Source organism: Hyaena hyaena, unplaced genomic scaffold, assembly GCF_003009895.1.
Source record: "Hyaena hyaena isolate Hyena2069 unplaced genomic scaffold, ASM300989v1 scaffold_126, whole genome shotgun sequence".
NCBI lineage: Eukaryota > Metazoa > Chordata > Mammalia > Carnivora > Hyaenidae > Hyaena > Hyaena hyaena.
Genome location: NW_024080759.1, coordinates 1,068,417 through 1,089,227, shown reverse-complemented (window position 1 = coordinate 1,089,227; position 20,811 = coordinate 1,068,417). Strand labels below are relative to the sequence as shown.

The window sequence follows — 20,811 nt, the reverse complement described above, 5'->3', positions numbered from 1 at the left end:
CCTATTAAGAACTTAGCTGTCAGTCTGATTGTTGCTCTTCCTGGCTGCTTTCAAGATCTTGTCTTTGTGTTTTAGCAGTTTGACAGTGGTATGCTTCATTTTTTGTGTTCTTTATTTTTTTTAATGATTATTCATTTTTGAGAGAGAGAAGGAGAAGCAGAGAGAGAGAAGGGGACAGAGGATTCAAAGTGGGCTCCACACTGACATCAGCGAGCCTGATGTGGGGCTCAAACTCACAAATTGTGAGATCATGACCTGATTCAACTGAGCCACCCTGGAGTCCCTCTTTTTTTTTTTTTTTTTTAATCTGCTAATAATTCACTGCACTTATTGAATCTATGGCTTATTTTCACTGGTCTCTTTCAGAAAATTCTGGGCCACTATCACTTCAGATAATTTTTCTATTCCATTTTTTCCCTTTCTGGGACTCAAATTATGTTTAAATTAGACTTTTCACCATGTCCCATATGTTCCCTTTGTTCTTTTCTATATTTTTAATACTTTTGGCTCTCCATACTATAATCTTGTTCCTTCTTGTGCACTAATCTACTCCTTAGGTTTTAACAAATCTACTGTTATACTCATCAGTTGAGTTCATAATGTCAATGCTTCTTCAGTCATGGAATTCTAATTTGCTTATACTTTTATAGATTCTGGGTTTCTGTTGAAATTCTCAATTTTATTATCTATATTCTTAAACTCATTACAGTTATTTTAAAGTCCATTTCTGATAACTCTAATTTCTGGGTTGCCTCTTGGTCTATTTTTGTTTCTTTTCCCCTCTGGCCTGTTGCTTATTCCTTGGCACGTGGCTGGGTGTTTTTTGTTGTTGTTGTTTGTTTGTTTTTGTTTTTAATCAATTACCAGACACTGTGTAGGAAAAATACAGAGGCTCTCAATGATCTTATTCTCCTCTAGAAAGGACTCTAGAGGGAAGCTTGGGTATTGACATTTCAAAAAGAAGAAAAGAACTTGAGCTACAACTCACAGGATAAAGGAGTTTGCCATCTACAAAAAGAAAAAGAAATTCCAAGATAAAGGGAATACCATAAAAAGCACAATGACAAGCACCCAGTAAGGAGTCAAATATTTGTTGAATTAGTGAAGTAGGCAGGTATCTCCTTCCTCCCTTCTTCCTACCAGATAACATTTTATGTATTAAGACATGAGACACAAAACAGTCATTTCTCCCCAGAATGAAACTCAAATAGAAAGTCACAAGGGCAGATACTATCAAATGCAAATTTTTATTTTCTTTTTCCTTTTCTTCCCCTTTCTCCTACTTTCTTCTGATTCCTTTTGCTGCCTTTTCTATATCCTTATGGAATTAAACACACACACACACACACACACACTTAAATGGAAACAGACTCTTACCATATTTGATGACACTCAAACATCTTTACATATCACTGGAAGTTCTTGGATCACAGGTTCAGAAATGCTGTCATATTATTTCTGGTCAAAGCTACACACAGTATTTTCTACTGATAATAAATAACTCAAGAATATAAAAATAACTTTTGCAATACTGTTTATATGCATTAAGGCAAACCTATTAAGTACACAAAAATATAATCAATAGCCAATAACATAAGTTTACAAATTACTTCTTTGTATACTTGTAGTTCTTATGCTTTATAAATGCTTTCTTTTCTGCTCTCCAAATCATCTACTGATTAAAGTATACTCTCATTTCGGAGGCACTTCATGTGTGAATTCTCTGTGAAGTGTCCAACCTTCATCTTCCTGTAGTTTCCGACTCCTCTGAACTTTTACAGGATTTTGCTCTACACTATGTGTGAGAGGCTTTTTTGGTTACAAGAACTAAAGACGTTCAGGTTATCTCAAATGACAGAGATTACAAGGATACAGGGATAATAAGAAATCTGAAGATTCCATCTCAGCAAATAGGCCTCATAGGGTTCTTAAACCAGGAACTCCCTTGAGCTGCTGCCGAGCCTAGAATAGTCATCCTTTGATGTAGGTAATCACCCCTATTTTGATTAGTTGTGGTTAGGGCAGTGAGGATAAGATAGCACAAAACATGGGGACCTGTGCATAAGAACCACATGTAGCTATTCTTCTTGGAAAAGGGGTTGTTACCCTTTGATGACTGACACTTGTTTATAGAGCACTGATCAAATCCTGCTCTGTATGACAGTTATCCGGTATTTACCCTGTTTCCCCAACTGGACTATTAACTGCATGACAACAGAGACCATTTTTTTTCCCCAAAGTTATTTCTTTGGAGAGAGAGTACAAGTGGGGAAGGATCAGGGAGAGAGATGGACAGAGACAGAATTTCAAGCAGGCTCCACACCACCAAGTGCATAGCCCGACATGGGGCTCAAAATCACAAACCTCGAGATCATGACCTGAGCCAAAGTCAGACACTTAATTGACTGAACCACCCAGGTGCCCCAACAGAGATCATTTCTTAAATCTAACTGTACCCCAATAAAAACTATCATAGTGTCTTGTACATAACATAGGACAGCATGCAAGGAAGTAGGCCAGTGCAGGGTTCTGATTAAGCTCATTATGCTGTGGAGAAGTCTGGCTCTGACTGCATGACCTTGGATATGTTACTTAACCTTATCATGCCCTTGTTTCCTTATTTGTAAAACGGGGATGGTAACAGTACTTATTCTCAGGGGCTGAGTATGGGAAAGTTGTTCTGGGTGCTAGGGATTTCATAATGAACAAAAAGGAAAAAAATCCTTCCATCCTGGTAGTTGAGGAAGATACACAAAGGCAAGCTATTTTAGGTGGTATTTTGTATTTAGAGGACATATCAGCAATCTATTGTTATCTAACAAATTATAATGTAGCTTTAAATGACCAAAAAAAAAAAAAAAAAAAAAGCCCGTTTAGTACTCACACAGTTTCTCTGGGTCAGGAATTTGGAAGCAGCTACTTAGCTGGGTGATTCTGGCTTGAGGTTTGTCATAAAGATGGCAGTCAAGCTACTGGCCAGGGCTGCAGCGATCTGAAAACTGAACTGGGTCTGGAGGACAAGCCTCCAAGAAAGCTCTTCATATGGATGGTGGGTTGATGCTCACTGTGGGGAAGAGGCCTCAGGGTTGCTTGAGGCTCCTTATGACATGGCAGATTGTTTCTCTCAGAGCAAATGATTCAAATGAGAATAAGGGAAAAGTCCAATATCTTTTATAATTCAGCCCTGGGAGTCACACTCTTACTTCTGCAACATCCTATTGATTACATAGGTCAGCCTTTTTCGGTGCTGGGATGAGCTACACAAAACTGAATATGAGGAGGAAAGAATCATTGGGACCATCTTGGAGGCTACATGGTGATTAAGTACTGAGGAGCAAAGTTAAACCAGAGAAGTAAGATCCTGAGTGTAGGTTAGGGGTTAGAGCTGCAATTTTAGAAAGGAGTCTAAGAAAGATCTGATTATAAAGACATGTGAAAAGTCTGAATGCGCTGAGAAAAAAAAGCCATGTGGAAATCTTGGTCAGACAAGGAACAGCAAACATAGGCCCCTGAGAGGGGAATGAGTATGTAATGATAACTGCAGCACCTCAGAAACCACTGTTGAACAATTACATAAGCAATTCATGGTAAAACAAAAAATTTAAAAAGCTTAGACAGAAAAATAGAAAACTGTTCACTTCCTCAAAATTTTCAACTGCCTGCTCCTCGGGCTCATTTCAGCATTAGCAGTAACCCCAGTTAATTCAGCACTGAGCCCTTCTTCTCACGCTACAGGTCAGTCTGTGCCCCAGAAACATGCTTTAAGCACTACTTAAGAGCTATGTTTTTACTTTGAGAAGAAAGCTGTTCGAGCAGAGGCTGGATGCCTCTTATGAGGAAAGCTGTTGAGGTTCACACACTTCATGAGCAGAAAGCTAAGCTAAGCCTTCTTCCATACTGTTATCTTTGCAATAACCCTGTTATCATTAAACCCCTACTTCCCCAAAATACTGCCATAAGTTCTCAATTACAGATGCTGTAAGACTTTCTATAAAAATATATTTCAACACCCCCCCCAACGCACACACAAAGCCTGCCCACAATGATCTCTGCAAAGTGCTTTTCTGTTACTCTTACTTCTTCACAGCAGTCCTGAAAGGTAGGTTGTTATTAATAGTGTGTGTAAAGGACTCTTTATGGATTTTATAACTTTATAATTCTATTGACTCAATATATACAGAAATTTAGGAGCCTGATGAAAACATTAGCAGCTTGTACTTAGGATTCCAAAAGTTTCTACATAGATCCTCTGCCCAAAATGACCATGTGCTAAGACAATAAAATGGCACATCCACAGGCATGTTTGGCATTACCAGTGAGTTCTAGTAGAACTCTCTGTTCCCTTATAATTTCTCTTCTTAAGCAACCAGGCACAGCATAAGAGGAAGTGATCCTTGGGAAATGCTTGTTCTGAATGTTAACAAGTGAAGGCAAGGACTGCACTTCTTCCCCTGGTCAATAAGAACTTTGCCCCTCTCCGTTATGATGAGTCGCACTCACTTCCACAAGAGCAACCGTGGCAGAGGCAGAAAAAGCAGACGAGCTCTTTACTCTGTTTATGTATGAAGGCAGGAGTGGGGTTCCAAGTCCCTGACTAACCCAGGGGCCCTACGGCTGTACTCTGGGCTGCAAGATCTCCCTGGATCACAAGAACTTGAGCCACTCTGACTCCCCCTCCATATCACCATTTTCAGCCCAGCTTCCAGGAGTCCACCTCCATCTTCCACCCCCAGTCTCGTCACAGGAGAGCTATCATGAGATTTATTTATAGAATGGGGGTGCTGCTGTTACTCTGCACCTTTCTCTGGGCATCACTGGTCCATTTTCTTATAGATTCATTTTCAATGTTTGCCCTCAAAATCTAAAATAACCCACAAAAGAAATAAAATACTTGATACGTATCATAAAAAACTGTAGACAGGGGCACTTGGGTGGCTCGGTCGGTTGAACATCAGACTTCGGCTCAGGTCATGATTTCACAGGTTCATGAGTTCAAGCCCCAGCCTGGGCTCACTGCTGTCAGCAGAGAGCCCACTTCAGATCCTCTGTCCCTCTCTCCCTGCTCCTCCCCCTCTTGCACTCTCTCTCAAAAAAAAAAAAAAAAAAAAAAAAAAAGTGGACAATGACCCTGTTGCAAAACTAATTTTCAACACATAAGCACATTTTTAAATGCTTCGCAACAATAATAATACCTAACTTTAATTTCACTTTTTCACAAGAAAAAGAAACATTTATTAATGTTTCAAAATTTACAAAAATATGAGATAATTTCCTTTGAAACATCACTGTGCCATCTACAAGGATTAGAAAAAGTCACAGTCACAGCAATAGATTGAGATGATTTCATGCTTTAAATTCAATTATGAGATCAGTTCATGACACACGTGAAGTAATTTAAAAGAAACTGAAATCCCATTATCATCCTTACTTTTTAAAAATCATTCATTTAAAAATGTTTGTTCTTTTATTATAAATTAGACAAAAGTGCACAGACACAACTCAAAACAAAACAAAAATTCACAAGACTGTAAAGTTCCTGCAAGCAAGAAGATGATGAGTAAACAAGATGCATTCAGACAGAATTAAGTGCTTTGAAAGAAGATAAAATATAGGGTTGTGATATTGAGAATGTGGGGTGTTCAGCGAAGGCCGGAGGAGGTGACATATGAACAGAGATTTGAATATTGTGGGTGGGGGCAGCCCTGCCAATGAGAGGGGAAGGGAAGGGCAGTCTGGCAGAAGAGCCAGCAGGTGGCTGAGTCCCCAGGGACTCAGTGTGGATAAACAGAGTGAAAGGCAAGAATGGTAAAAGATAACTTCAAGAAGGAAGGCAGGGGCACCTCATCCAGAGCTTGTAAGCTATGGCAATTCACAATTAGGTAACGTAGATTCTGATACACATGATGGCCACAGAAGAGGACTTACTCTGAGTATGCTTATTCACTTATCCCATAGTTCCCCATAGGAAACCACTGACCCAATAAACATATGCTGATCACCTACTGTGTGCAAAAAGCACCATTACAAAAGAACTTTTTAAAAGGGATGCCATGGGATCTTACTCAGAAATTTACATAACGTTTTATTCATTTTGATTTTCAAGATAGTAACTAAGAGCATAAGATTACTTATACTAATAAACTCCAAAACAACAGAGAACAAGAACAATGATTTCCATTTCAACATTAAATTTATACTTTATGCAATACCAAAGGTGCTTTTCGTTAAGACTTTGCCATTCAGCTAATTCTGTGATAACGCTGAAAAGCTCTTTCTTGACTTGGTTCTAATATAATTTCCTGATGGTGTCTGGATAGAATATTGTGAAGTATTCTGATGAAAAACACGGTTTTTTTCCAGCCCTTATCACCAACATGTATGTGAATGGACTCAGTAACCACAAATATCCAAACCCACATAACGTGGCACTCATGATGTTTTCTACTTGCAATAATCACCCTTCCTTTTGTATGAAGAGAACAAAAGGAAGGAAAACAAGATTTGCCATTCCTGCAATAGGTACCAGCCATAGAGTTCTCACTTAATGCTCGTGATGGGCCTGGGTATTACCTCCAAGTGCAATGAGTTGGGTAACTTGATGAAGGCCATACAGTCTGTACCTAACTCCAAACCTGAATGCTCTTTCTAAATTAATCCTTAAAGCCACCTGACTGATAGAAGCTGGGTAATCACTGGTATTAATTTATACGACATGCACTTCTCAAGCTTTTGAAAAGCCTCCTTAACAGTACTGGACTTGGAAAAACGAACAGTTTTCCAAAGATAGCTTCTCCTCTATTACTGATCAAAAACAACTTCTCTGAAAAGACAGATATCAACATCTAGAAATAGATTTTTTTTAAAAATCGTACAGGAAAAGTATATTTTGACTAACCTTAAGTATGAAGGCATGGCTGCCGGAGGGTGGGTTACAGAGGCGTTTAGATGTTACTGGCAAACATAATGAGGGTGTGTGGGGGGAGGGGTCTCAAAACAGTCCAGCCTTGTCTTCGACAAAAACGGGCTCAGTGTGAAGAATGAAAATCGGCACAGCGTGTTTCTGCCCCTCCATAGGCAGCAGATGGCATAACTAGTCCTAAATGCTGATCCACGAGAGCTTTCAGGAAAGGAGCTTTGAGTCTGCGAGTTCTGAGTTGCTTACTCTACTGCTGCCTCCAACACTGAGATCCGTTTAAATATTCCTGCCTGTCAGCAGACTTCCAGCAGAAACTTATAAAATGGCAGCGAAATTAAGAGGGGGGAAAAAAACAAAAAACGAAAACCAAAGAAAAAAACAAACAACAACAACAAAAAAAACCCACTTGCATAAACATGTTATTCAAACCTACGCCAAGTATTCCCTTGGTTCTTGTTTATTTTGGTCTTTAATTCCTGGAACTTTTTAATCAATAGTGTTTCTGGATGGAAGTCTTTTTCCCCCATTCAAGATTTTGTACATGCTTGTACCAAAAACTTGTTAAAAACAAACAAAAATACCGCACACATTCAACGGAATGATCTATTTTCCTCAGGCGTCATTTTGCCACTGACTAATCATGTGTGATTTTCCAGAGGACACTTGCACAACAGCAGGCCAGACTTCACGACTTTTTAAAATCAATCCAAGCGTCGCCTGCTCCCGTCCCACCGCGATCCAGGGGTGAGCGGGCTGAACTGTTCCCCTTGTTTCAACAACGTGACCACCAAGCGGCCGGACAAACAAGGCGGCGAGCACGGCAGAGCCCGCTTCCTCGCGCCCCCACCCTCCGTCCGCGCGGCGCGGAGGGGAAATCTCCGCAGCTGACTTCCCCGCCCCTCCTTTCGGCTCCAAATGGCCCTCAAGCTCCCCTGGCGTGCTGCTCTAAGCCCCTCTGCTCTGCCCTCAGACAGCGTCCCCATTTGGGAACCCCTCCCCGCGAAGGGGGTCTGCGTCGAGGCTGTGCGCACGGTGGGCGAGAGAGGGCACGTTCGGGCCGTCGAAGGGCTCACGCTCGTAACCCGCTGCGCCAAGGGGTGCCAGGCGGGGGCCAGGAGGCGACGGGACGCAGCGCCCCGGGGCAACTGACGTGCGGGGGAGCGGGGTGTCGCACGGGGTGGGCGCGCAGGGGAGGGCGAGACGCCCTGTCGGGAGGCCACCCTCGGGCGGCCAGCGGCTGGAGCTTCAGCGCCGGGCAGGGGGTGAGGGCCACCGCTCAGGGTCGAGCTGCAGGGAGGGAGGGGGGCGCGCGAGGGGCAGCTCACCCGCGACGGCGGCGGCGGCGAGGCCCAACAGCGGCAGCAGGAGAGCGGGCAGCGCGGCCCGCGGCATGACGGCGGTGCGGGCGCCCAGCTGCGCTCCTCGGAAGTACCCGGCGCTGCGGATCCCGCCCACGCGGCCGGCCGCAGGGGGCGGGGGAGAAAGGCCGAGGGGGCGGGAGGGGCCCGCCGGGGACTGACCCGGCCGCGAGAGCCCGCCCGCGCGCCGCCCCTGCGAAGTCTCTATCGTATTTGAAACTTGTCCTTTGAACTGGAATCATTTCCGGCTCTCAAAAATGTTGCAAGAAGAGTCCGAAGAATTTCCGTAACCCTTCAGCCAGCTTTTCTAAATGTCGACACTGTGTATAACTCCAGAAAAATGGTCAAAGCCAGGAAATTAAAACTGGTGTAATACTCTTAACCAATCTTCAACTTTTTATCACATTTCGTCAATTGTCCCTCTAATGGTCTTTTCCTGTCCTGTGTGTCTTTTTTTGTTCTAAAATCCAGTCCAGCATTATAAGTTGCATTGAGATGTCTTCTCTCCTTAGTCTCCTTTAATGTGGGACAGTTGTCGTTGTTTGTCTTTTCCTGGTCTCATTTGAAGATGGCCAACCATTTTGTAGAATGTTCTTCGGTTTTGGTGTGTCTCATGTTTCCTCTTGAAGGAAATTGAAAGAACAGGATTCAGGTTATGTTTTTGTTTCTTTGGCGAGAGTACCACAGAAATGATGTTTCCCTCCCAGGAGAGACACCATGTTAATAAGTCTCATCACTGGTGATGCTAATTTTGCTCACTTGGTTAAAGTGTCTGCCAGATTCCTCCTTTGGATCTAGTGGTCAGAAACCTTTTCAAAGGCTCCTCCCAGTGGACTGTGTCCCTCAGACAACTTTCATCTGTTATCAACTTCAGGGATTGAGGTCTTTAAATTATATTTGCACAGCCCTTGAAAGGAACCAATTCTGCCCATACCTTGATCTCAAACTTCCACCTCAAGAACTGTGAAACAATAAATTTCTGTTGTTTAAAAGGAAAAAAAAAATAACTATGCTTGCTGTAAGTATGAACTAGGCAACTATAAATTGGTGACAACATCTAGAACCAGATAACACAATGCACAAACAAGGGCCAAGTAATACAGCCTGTTTAAATCCAGACATAGCCTCAGGTCTTCAGCAAAACACTGCTTTAAAATCAAGTCTAAATTCAACAGTCAAAACACAAACAACTCTATTTAAAAATGTACCAAGGATCTGAATAGACACGTCACCAAAGACGATATACAGATGGTAAAAAGCATATGAAAGCGCTTGACATCAGGTATCACTAAAGAATTTCAAATTAAAACAAAAATGAGATACCACTATACACCTATTAGAATGGCTAAAATCAAAACACTGACACCAACTGTTGAAGACGATGAGGAGCAAAACGAACTCTCTCGTTCATTGCTGGTGGAAATACAAAATGGTACAACTCCTCCTGAAGACAATTTGGCAGCTTCTTTTTTTTTTTTAATTTTCTTTAAATGCTTTATTTATTTTTGAGAGAGAGAGATAGAGACAGTGTGAGCAGGGGAAGGTCAGAGAGAGGGAGAGACAGAATACAAAGACAAACTCCAGGCTCTGAGCTAGCTGTCAGCACAGAGCCCGACACAGAGCCCACGAAGTGTGAGATCATGACCTGAGCCAAAGTCCGGACACTTAACCAACTGAGCCACCCAGGTGCCCCAGTTTGGCAGCTTCTTAACAAGACTAAATGTATCCATCCCTAATATACAGTGCAACAATTGTGCTTCTTGGTACCTACCTGAAAAAGTTAAAAACTTGCAAACACACCAAAAGTTGCTTTCATAAGTTTATAGCAGCTTTATTCACAATTGCCAAAACCTGAAAGCAACCAAGATGTCTTCCAGTAGGTGATGAACAAACTGTGATCCATTTGCACACTGGAATATTACTCAGCACTAAAAAGAAATGAACTATCAAATCATTAAAAGACATGAATAACCTTAAAATATTTTATAATACAGTATTATTAGCTATAATCACTATGCTGTACATTAGATCTTCTGAACTTACTCATCTTATAACTGGAAGTTTTTACTCTTTGTCCAACATCTCCCCATTTCTCCCACCCTCAAGCCCCTGGTAACCACAATTCTACTCCGTTTCTATGAGTTCGGTTATTTTTTATTTCATGTATAAGTGACACATTACAGCATTTGTCTTTCTCTGTCTTACTTTTTTTTTGTATTGAGATATAAATTGACATATAACATTATATATATATATTTTTAAATGTTTTATTTATTTCTAGGAGAGAGAGAGACAGCGTGAGCAGGGCAGGGTCAGAGAGAGAGGGAGTCACAGACTGAAACAGGCTCCAGGCTCCGAGCTGGCAGTCAGCACAGAGCCCGACGCAGGGCTTGAACCCACGAACCGCGAGATCATGACCCAAGCGAAAGTCGGACGCTTAGCCGACTAAGCCACCCAGGCGCCCCAACATTATATTAATATCAGGTGTACAACATGATTCTATATTTGTAATTTTTTCTTAAAAAATAATTTTTTTTGCTTGTGATGCTGACTGATTTCACTCAGCATAATGTCCACAAGTTTTATCCATGTTGTCACAAATGGCAGTTTCTTCTTTCTCATGGTTAAATAATATTCCACTGTGTGTATGTGTGATACAGGTATATATATAATTTATTTTATCCATTCATTCACTGACAAATAACTAGGTTGTTTCTATGTCTTGGCTATTGTAAATAATCCTGTAGTGAACATGGGGTGCAGATATCTCTTCAAGATCTTGTTCTCATTTCCTTTAAATATACACCCAGAAGTGGGATTGCTGGATCATATGACAATTACATATATTTTTTCTTTTTCTTCTTACTCCTCCTCCTCCTCCTTCTCTTCTTCTTCTTCTTCTTTCTCTTCTTCCTCTTCTTCCTCTTCTTCCTCTTCCTCTTCCTCTTCTTCTCCTTCTCCTTCTTCTTCTTCCTCTTCTTCTTTTTCTTTTTAAGTAAGCTGTACACCAAATGTGGGGCTTGAACTCATGGCCACAAGATTAAGAGTCTCATGCTCTACTGACTGAGCTAGCCAGGTGTCCCTGGTAATTCTATTTTTAATTTTTTGAGGATGGGTCCTATTCTTTCTTCTTCACAGGCTCCTGTTCCTCAACTTCACTGAGGTAACTGAGGACAGGTAGATGAAACTAATCAATTTTACTGTTGGTTATCAGTTCAGTACAAATACATGGCTTAATTTTATCTGGGTCTTGTATGCATTTTCTATGATCCTTTTATTTATCTTGGTCATTGTCCTCCCCCATTCCTCTAATCAGGTATTGCAAAATTTTTTATTACATTATTCAAACTGAGACCCAATTTGCTACTCATGTTTCTCAGTAGAAGATCTTGCCTTCTACTCGATAGACAAAGGGAGGCCATCAGGTATAGACAAAAATTTTCAAATACTTCATGCTCTCCCTTTCTCTTCCATGCAGGTCTTCATTTTGTGGCCTCAGAGAGGAAGGCAGTGTTCCCCATTCCATCCAAACTCGGTTCCTCTTTCTATGGATTTAGAGCTGCCCTTCTCCTCCATCTCCCCCAAGATCTTCTGCCATGACTCCATCTCTCTTCCCTGCATCATTAATTTCTCTCTGGCCACTCTTTTTAGATCTTCTGATTTGTTTTGTTCAAAAACACAGAAACCTGTGAACCTCTTTCCTTCCTTCTTTGGAAAAAAAAAATATCTTCTTCAACCCTCATTCTTCCTTTCTTTTTCTTTTCAACCATACTTTTTAAAACCTCACATTCTCCATTTCCTCATTTCCTTTTCAGTTTGCAGCTCACTCTAGATTCTGGCTCCACTCTGCTACATTTCTACTGGCTTAGATCACCAGTGTTTTCCTAATTTCTGGAGTCCAGTTTTATCCGACTTTGTTTCTCTGTTGCATAGCAATTGGAAGAGAGATGGAGTCATGGCAGAAGATTTTGGGGAAGATGGAGGAGAAGGGCAGCTCTAAGCCCATAGAAAGAGGAACTGAATTTGGATTGACTTGATGTTACAATGCATTAAAAGGTATTTGGCCAGGGAACTTAAAACCTAGGGCTTCCTGGGACTGAATGTGGTTCCTTACGAACCACATAAGGTTCCTGGGAAAGGTCTCTGGCCTGGGCATTGCTGAGATCTCTTTTGGCCTAAGATAGGTAGAAGGCCTAGATAACTTTAGACCAAACACAGAGCGAGTCCTTCTTTGTATTTCAGCTCCTGTAGGCTCAGGAGTGGGGACAATGGGATGAAGAGAAAAGGCTGATGAAGAACATGAGTGAAGAGGCTGGTGCAAACAATCCAGGAAGAAAAATAAAATGATAAAGGCCGGAATTAAGAGAGCTTATAATGGAGATAGCCACTCTATGAGAAGCCTGAGATAAATCTGACAGAATTGTTGGATTAGGGAGATGAGAAAGAGAGGATTTGAGGATGAATTCTGAATTTCTAGCTTGGGAGAAAAGGGGTTTTTCATATTGATTGAAGGGAAATGTAAGAAAACTGATTAGGGGAAGTGGGGAAAAAAGTTTCTAAAATTCTGCTTCTGATTAATTTAGCTCAGAAAAAAGAGAAATATACATATACTAAATCTGTTGAAATGTAGATAATTGTAAGAAAGTTTTAATTTAGAATATGCAGGGAGTTACAGGTAACTTTGTATAGATGATGAGGTCTAGTAAAAATAAGTCTTAGTCAAAGATCTAGACAAATCTAGCTAAAATTTGTCTTCTTAAACAAGATAAAATTATTGAGGTAATAACAATTAAGTCTTCATTTCCCCAAGAGGGTTTTAGGATTAAATGAACCTAAGATAAATGAATCTGAATCTCTTTCCCTAGCATAAATTTAGCAATGGATTGAGGATTTGGGTTTATCAACATTATGGCAGTCATTTGCAGAAGAGAGCTGCCAGATAATGGCAACATCTTGCCCAAGGATCAGGGAAGGGAAGATGCTGTGTGTGAGAAAAAGGAGGAAAAATAGGGTGACCAATGGTATCACTTCCACATTTGTCTCTTGCACCTGATCATTAAATGTATTTACTTGCTTTTTCAGGTACCAGGTTTTGAGAGCTTGATTTTGTCAGATGACATGTAAGGGTTGGATTAGCTAGGGAAGACTGGAAAAGGCTGTCTTCATTTCTTCTAATCCATCTGCAACAGGTCAGATGGGAAAGTGAACACAATATGGGCAGTTCTGGTCATGCTGAGAAGGACTTTCATGTAGATTGTCCAGTGGGAGTTAGAAATATGAGCCTGGAACTAGATATGTGACCTATTGACTTAGAAGTGGCTGATGAATGCCTTGGGCTAGGAGGTAGGAGAGACTCTTCTGAGGAAGCACTAAGAATGAGAAGTAAGTGTGAATCATAGATGGAATTTCTGCTGATCCAATAGTTAAAAGACTTGCTAAGAACTGCTGAGTCAATGGCATCTGAAAAAGAGACTCAAATCAAACATTCAGAGATATAGGATGATGTTTATTCTTTTAAAAATGTACACAAAATTTTAAGGATACCTCACATTACAACAGCTGCACACTCTACTTTTTCCTATACTATATGCCTAACATAATAAAGTCCAATCTAGAGGTATTTTTTTGAGATATATTTTTTCAACAAGGATCAACAACACTTTTATCAAAAAAACGAAACAACTTTATTACAGCATCACTACTATAGATAGCTGTATTTTCACATCAAGTTGGTTTAGTTCTTTGAAGAAAGTCTTTAACAACTAAAATTGTACAGATGACAGGGCAAGAGGACCTAGTCTAACAAATTCAGGAAAAGATATTTCAGGACAACTGTACCATACTAAAACTGTCTTTGAAAAGTATTTATAAGTTTATCATAATATAAACACTCTAAATTTTAAAATAAACCTACGGGTATTATACAAAAGCATTCTAAAGTATAAATATAAACACTGAATAAAAAATGGTGAATACCATGTTCAGTGAAAACTACTATTAAAAATATATTCTAGGTGGTAAATTTAAAGTGATAACCACAAAACAGTGTTTCCTTAATTATTCATCATTTAAAATATGTTAGTAGTAATCACAAAGTTTAGAGTTTCATTATAAAATCTTTAGTTTTACAAATGCAAGATACACAATTTCTTGTATACATAGACCTCTTTTCTCTTTAGCTCACAGAGAAAGGCATCAAAGTAACACAAACTTCTTAGTAAAAATTTGACATGTCATGTAAAGCATAAAAATTGCAAAATTTTCAAGAACTTGTATCCTTAGCTGATTCCCTTTAACAAGTAAGGAGTTAAGGAGGACCATGGAGGACAAGAAGAGGAAAAATGGTTGGAGAGAGGGAGGGAGGCAAACCATGAGAGACTCTTGAATACCAAGAACAAACTGAGGGCTGATGGGGGTGGGGGGGAGGGGAAGGGGGGTGAAGGGCATGGAGGAAGGCACTTGTTGGGATAAGCACTGGGTGTTATATGGAAATCAATTTGACAATAAACTAAAAAAAAAAGAAGTAAGGAGTTAAATGTTTTATATAAGAAAAGACAAAACCACACTGCTACAGTATACCTAAATCAATCTAAAAACAATGTTCCCATATACTTTAGAAAAATGTTAAGTACTAAATCTTCTTTATTTTTTTTTAATTTTTATTTATTTCTAGGAGAGAGAGAGAGAGAGAGAGAGAGAGAGAGACAGCGTGAGCAGGGGAGGGTCAGAGAGAGAGGGAGTCACAGACCGAAACAGGCTCCAGGCTCTGAGCTGGCAGTCAGCACAGAGCCCGATGCAGGGCTTGAACCCACGAACTGCGAGATCATGACCTAAGCGAAAGCCGGACGCTTAACCGACTAAGCCACCCAGGCGCCCCCTAAATCTTCTTTAAAAACCATCATTTTATGAATAACTATGGCAAAACAAAATATTTGCATTTAACCAATTTTAGTATGAAATATGTTTGGAATAGTATGAGAAGCATCTTGCCAAGAGCATTATTTTGCTGTATAAAAAAATAAGCACATCTCATTAATAATTTCTCCTAAATGCTACAAATGACTATTTTAAAACAATGTTGATATTATTTACAGTTATGTTTTTACCTTGATGTACAAATTTTGCACTAGGCTAAACTTTTTTTTTTCTTTTTCTTTTTTTTTTAAGTAGACTCCATATCCAATGTGGGGCTTGAACTCACAACTCAAAGATCAGGAGTTGCATGCTCTACTGACTGAGCCAGCCAGGCATCCCAGACTAGATATTCTTAAAAGCTAAAAGGCAGACTTGTGACTTGGTAACATGCCAATTTTAAGTTAAAATGCCATTAAAATATACATATCCTAGTTACTAACTACAGTAGTACAGAGAAAATGCACATCAAATTTATTACCCTACAAATAACTTGGACTTTAGTCCCAGCTTTGGTTCTTCTCCATTCTATTAAGTAAAGTTTTAAACATAGCATCCTGTGGATAATTCACTGTAGATACTAGCATTGCAATTAAACAACCGAAAAAGTACTAATTACTTCTGCTTTATTTTTTAAAATATTTTTAATGTTTTATTTATTTTTGAGAGATAGAAAGCATGAGCAGGGGAGGGTCAGAGAGAGAGAGAGAGGGGGACACAGAATCCGAAGACAGGCTCCAGGCTCTGAGCTAGCTGTCAGCACAGAGCCCAACGCGGGGCTCAAACCCACAAACCGTGAGATCATGACCTGAGCCGAAGTCGGATGCTCAACCAACTGAACCATCCAGGCGCCCGTAATGACTTCTACTTTAGAACAGAGTAAATACTGATACTGGGAAAATCTGAAAAGGCTCATTTTTCCCTAACACATTAGTGCAAATTAACAAACTTTTAGAAGAATTTAGTCATGGAAAGTGGGAAGCATAATCTCATCTTCATTCATTCCTTGTTCATATCGGACTGAAGAGAAGCCTGCCCAGTGCAAATGGTTCCTTTGGAAGAGGAACCAAATCAGCGCACTGATGAGAGCTAGGACACTTAGCACAGCAAATGTGATAGTTATTCCTCTGTAATCAGAGCCTAGAATAGGGAAAGGTTTGACATTGGAGGAGAGAATACAAAAACGATCATTATTGATCTAATACATAAGGCTGCATGTCACATTGTAAACTCTGTATGAATTAGACACAATAAGTACTGATTTTTTCATAGCATTAACACAGAATTCAAAGTCCGCATCAAACACTCAAGTATTTTCTTTACAGATTTAATTGTTTTCCTTTTCATTCAAATCCTATTCATTGTTTTAGCAATTTTCTTCTAAAGAACTCAGAGCATCATCATTACTCTCTTTCCCTTCTCATCACCCTTTCTGAGAACATTACTCCCAGTATACTACCTTACTTTGATAGCAAATTGCTGTAAGTTGTAAATTTTTGTGTTTGACTTACCCAGTGCCAAATAAAGTGTTATTTGCTTTAAAGCCAATTTACAGCTTTAGGATGACTTCATTTAGCCACTAGCTATTCAATTTCAAACGCTCTCCTGGGCACCCTCTCTACATGCTGCCCAGATGGACTCATTCTGTCCCCTTGCTTTAAACACCACCTCTCAGCTGACCTCCCTTCTTTTTCATATGTCCAATTGCATACTAGACATTCCATATGAATATCTATCTCCATATGGACAGTTCAAAAAGCCAAAACAGAACTGTTGGCTTATACCACCCTAACCCTGCTCCTCACCCCCCCCCCCCCCCCCACCCAGCCATAATCTTCCAGTAGTTTTCCATTTTACTTAGCTCAGAATCTGAACTCTTGAGCCTGGCTTCCCGAGTCCTGGGTATCTGGTACCTGCCTACCTTTCAGCTCTTTCTTGAGCACTCATCAAGCTTGTTCTGTTTGAAGCTTTTTCCCCTGATCTTTGTTTGGCTGGTCTTTCAAATCTCAGCTTCAGTGTCTCCTACTCTTAGATATCTTCCCTGATAACCTAAAGTAGTCATCCCCCTACCCAGCATAGAAAACAGGGCATGACATACAGTAGATACTCCAAATATGTGCTGAATCAATGCATGAATATATAGATACAAGTCACTTAGTATTGGGGATTTATCTTTAATATTTATCCACTAAAAGAATGTTTTTATGCCAAATCTTCAAAAATGTTGCTCTGAAAAACTTAGAGCTCTTTCTCTAGAAATGAAATTAAGATAAGATTTTTATGGTTATTTTATGCATCAATTCAGGATGAAACCTAAGTTTAAATTGTGACTTCCTACTGATGTTCCTTCCAGTTAATTTCACATAATTAAATCCAGTTTTGCACTGTTGTTCAGTTAATCATGAGTTTTATGGGAATGAGGAGAAAGGAAGCAAACTAACTCTAGAATTAGACCTTTGAGCTTTTACATATATGACTGACAGAATCAAATGTATCTTAAGAACATATTCAAAGAAATGAGCTCCCTAATATTCTGGCAGCTTCTGTTTTTCTTAGAAAAGAATAACACAAAGTTTAATCTGTTTGTGCTTTCACCTAGGAGTCTTAGACATGTTGGCATTTACTATCTCTTGCAATCTATTTTTCTGAGGGAAAGAATCTGTGTAGCTTAATCAAGTTTTTTGGATATCCTTTAAGGGCTAGATAAGGACTTCAGGACTAAGTGCAAACCATTGTGCATAATTGAGTTGCACATTTATTTCCCGACCTGTTCTGCAAAAATAGTTCTTAAGGATAGGTTTCATACTTACCCAGAGGAGCTCTGCAGACAACTCTTCCATAGCCATGTGAACATTCAACTTTTATCCAAGTTTCATTTGAAGCTAACAAAATGCTACATTTGCCACCACCACTCTTAGTTTTATTTGCCCATTTGACAAATGTCACTTTTGATCCATCCAACCAATTCCAAGACTGACCTAAAGAAAGAAATTAAGTTTATTATCTCTAAATTTCTAAGGTAGAAAGGCACGTGGCTCATACAACTCATTTACTTAGAACTATGCTATGCCACTGTTGAAAATGAAACATTAAAAGTGAAAAAAAATTTAAAAATCAGTCTTTCAGTTGCACTTGTCACATTTCAAGTGCTTAATAGCCGTATGTGGCTAGTGACTCCTCTGTTACATAGCACAGATACAGAACATTTCCATCTTTGCAGAAAGTTCTATTAGACAGCACTGATATAAAATGTGGTGTTTTGATTAAAAAGTAGAATGTTTGCATATTCATTGTGGGAGGGATAGATTTCTAAAAACCTGAGTCTCCATCAACATCCTTACCTCCTACTAAAAACTCTCATTAAAGATGTACTGGGGGTGGGGGGGAGGTACGCCTGGGTGGCTCAGTCAGTAAAGCGTCCAACTTTGGCTCAGGTCATGATCTCACAGTCTGTGGGTTCGAGCCCTGTATTGGGCTCTGTGTTGACAGCTCAGAGCCTGAAGCTTGCTTCAGATTCTGTGTCTTCCTCTCTCTCTCTGCCCCTCCCCTGCTCACTCTCTGTCTCTGTCTCTCAAAATAAAATAAAGACATTAAAAAAAAAAAGATGTGCTGGGGGAGGAAGGGTCTAGAGGGTCCAGGAGGGTCTCCCCACCATGACTCCATTTTTATTTTCCAGCTGAGGTAGCATCATCTTGGTGGTGGTGGTGATAGTGTAAACACAATTTAGAACTCATTTAGATGACCAATTTTGAATCCATTCACTTTGACAAGTGCTTAATATTTTGGAATTCATATGTATTTCAATTATTTAGAATTCAATTTTGCATAAAATGAGTGAAACACACTTTCTATTCTTTTACTGAATTTGTACTCTTAATTAATTCTTTATCAATTTCAAATTTATCAAATCTTTTTTGCCCATTATTACTTGGATTAATCCATTATCCCTTGGGAAATTCATCAACAAATACTTTTTAATTCTGTGCAATTTTACTAAGCTAGTTTGAAAAAAAAATTACCATTAATTAATTATTCTCTTGGTGTGCCTGGGTGGCTCAATAGGTTAAGTATCCAACTTTGGCTTGGGTCATGATCTTACAGTTCTAGTTAGTGAGTTCAAGCCCATGTCAGGCTCTGTGCTGACAGCTTAAAGTCTGGATCCTGCTTCAGATTCTGTGCCTCCTTCTCTCTCTGCCCTCCCCTACTTGTGCTCTGTTTCTTTGTCTCTCTCTCTCTCAATAAATAAATAGACTTTAAAAAAATTACAGAGATAGTGTAGGTAGGGTAGGGAGAGAGAAAATACTAAGCAGGTTCCTCACTGTCAGCACAGAGCCTGATGCAGGGCTCAAACTCAAGAAACTGTGAGATCATGACCTAAGTCAAAACCGAGAGTCAGAGGCTTAACTCACTGAGCCACCCAGGCACCCCAACATTAAAATTTTTTTAAAGAATTAATATTCTCTATGGTAAAAATATTTCAGGAAGGAAGAGAACAACAAAAAGAGAACTTTCTGAATAACAGAGTTATAAGCTGCAAAAATATGACTGATAGACACTAGAGCTCTAAGGGAACTAAGTCATGGGTCCTTTGTGGGACATGGGGGTGGGGCACAAATATTGCTGTAGGAGAAAAAAATATGCTGTTGACCCAAGTATCTTAAGCCTCTAGAACATCCCAGTTGATTTCATCTGGCTTCCTATTTCATTAGTGTGTTCCATCATCACTAATAAGTCACTTGCATATTCATTAGCAATTTATAAGTCTCCAAAACAGCCAGCAGACCTAGCTTATTCATCAATAAGAAGCATTTGAATTAACTACCACTTAACATTCTTTAGCAAGGCTGACTTGGTGTTTAGGACAGGTTGGAACTCTCTTTGCACACTGTCCACACAAATATGTCACTTACCAGTAGAATGTTGAGATAATCCGAGCCAAACTCTCATGGTAATATTATTATTTTCCCTCATCAGTCTGCTCACAAATTTATTCTCATCTTCATCCTCGATGGTAACAATAGTTGCAGAATGATCTATTGACAGAAAACAAACCCTAAGCTAATGAGCTTTATGCAAACTAGGGAAGTGGCTTATTCTCAAACAGCCACTTGAGAAAAAAATCAATCATGATCAAGATCATTGAGGAATTCAAGCTTTACATAGAGAATACTTTTAAAATTTGATATTTGTGTCATATTTTAAAAGAATAGCATTAATAGAGTCTAAAAAAGTTAGAAATATTTTTAGATTGAAACTTATATAGAGAAATGTTATGTTTCTTTAAAATGTTTACCTGATAATATGTTTTTGGTCTTGGAACTGCCTAACAATGAGACCTTTGTATATGAACTGCTAGCTATAAGAAGTGGGTATGTGATTGTAGAAAGACATATAAGCATACTCTCCTCAACAACCATTTCCATATAATAGCTTAGCTTTAAATTTGCTTCTATTAAAATGAAAATAAAAGCAAATAGGTTTGGGATATTGAGAAGCATTAGCCTTTCCTTTAATATTATTTTATATATAAATGAATTTGGTTATGCCCATTATATGTTCCTAAATAAGTATGGAATTGAATACTCTTGAAGTTTGATAAATTGCCCTAAACACACAGAGAAAATA

At 39.5% G+C, this 20,811-nt stretch overlaps 1 protein-coding gene across 2 annotated transcripts in view; it reads right to left on the bottom strand.

The window, feature by feature from the left end:
- Window positions 1–20,811, bottom strand: part of LOC120235303 (lymphocyte antigen 75) — a 144,975-nt gene that overhangs the window by 24,781 nt on the left and 99,383 nt on the right. Inside the window, exons 33-35 of one of the 2 annotated variants that reach the window (XM_039237533.1) lie at window positions 20,097–20,219; window positions 17,997–18,164; window positions 16,003–16,326 (exon numbers count right to left, since the gene is read on the bottom strand). In XM_039237533.1, the coding sequence (XP_039093464.1) occupies window positions 16,148–16,326; window positions 17,997–18,164; window positions 20,097–20,219 (470 nt within the window). In that variant the 3' untranslated portion in view covers window positions 16,003–16,147. Of the gene's footprint in view, window positions 1–16,002; window positions 16,327–17,996; window positions 18,165–20,096; window positions 20,220–20,811 lie in introns of those variants that run through there. The other variant, XM_039237534.1, reaches the window with a different exon arrangement.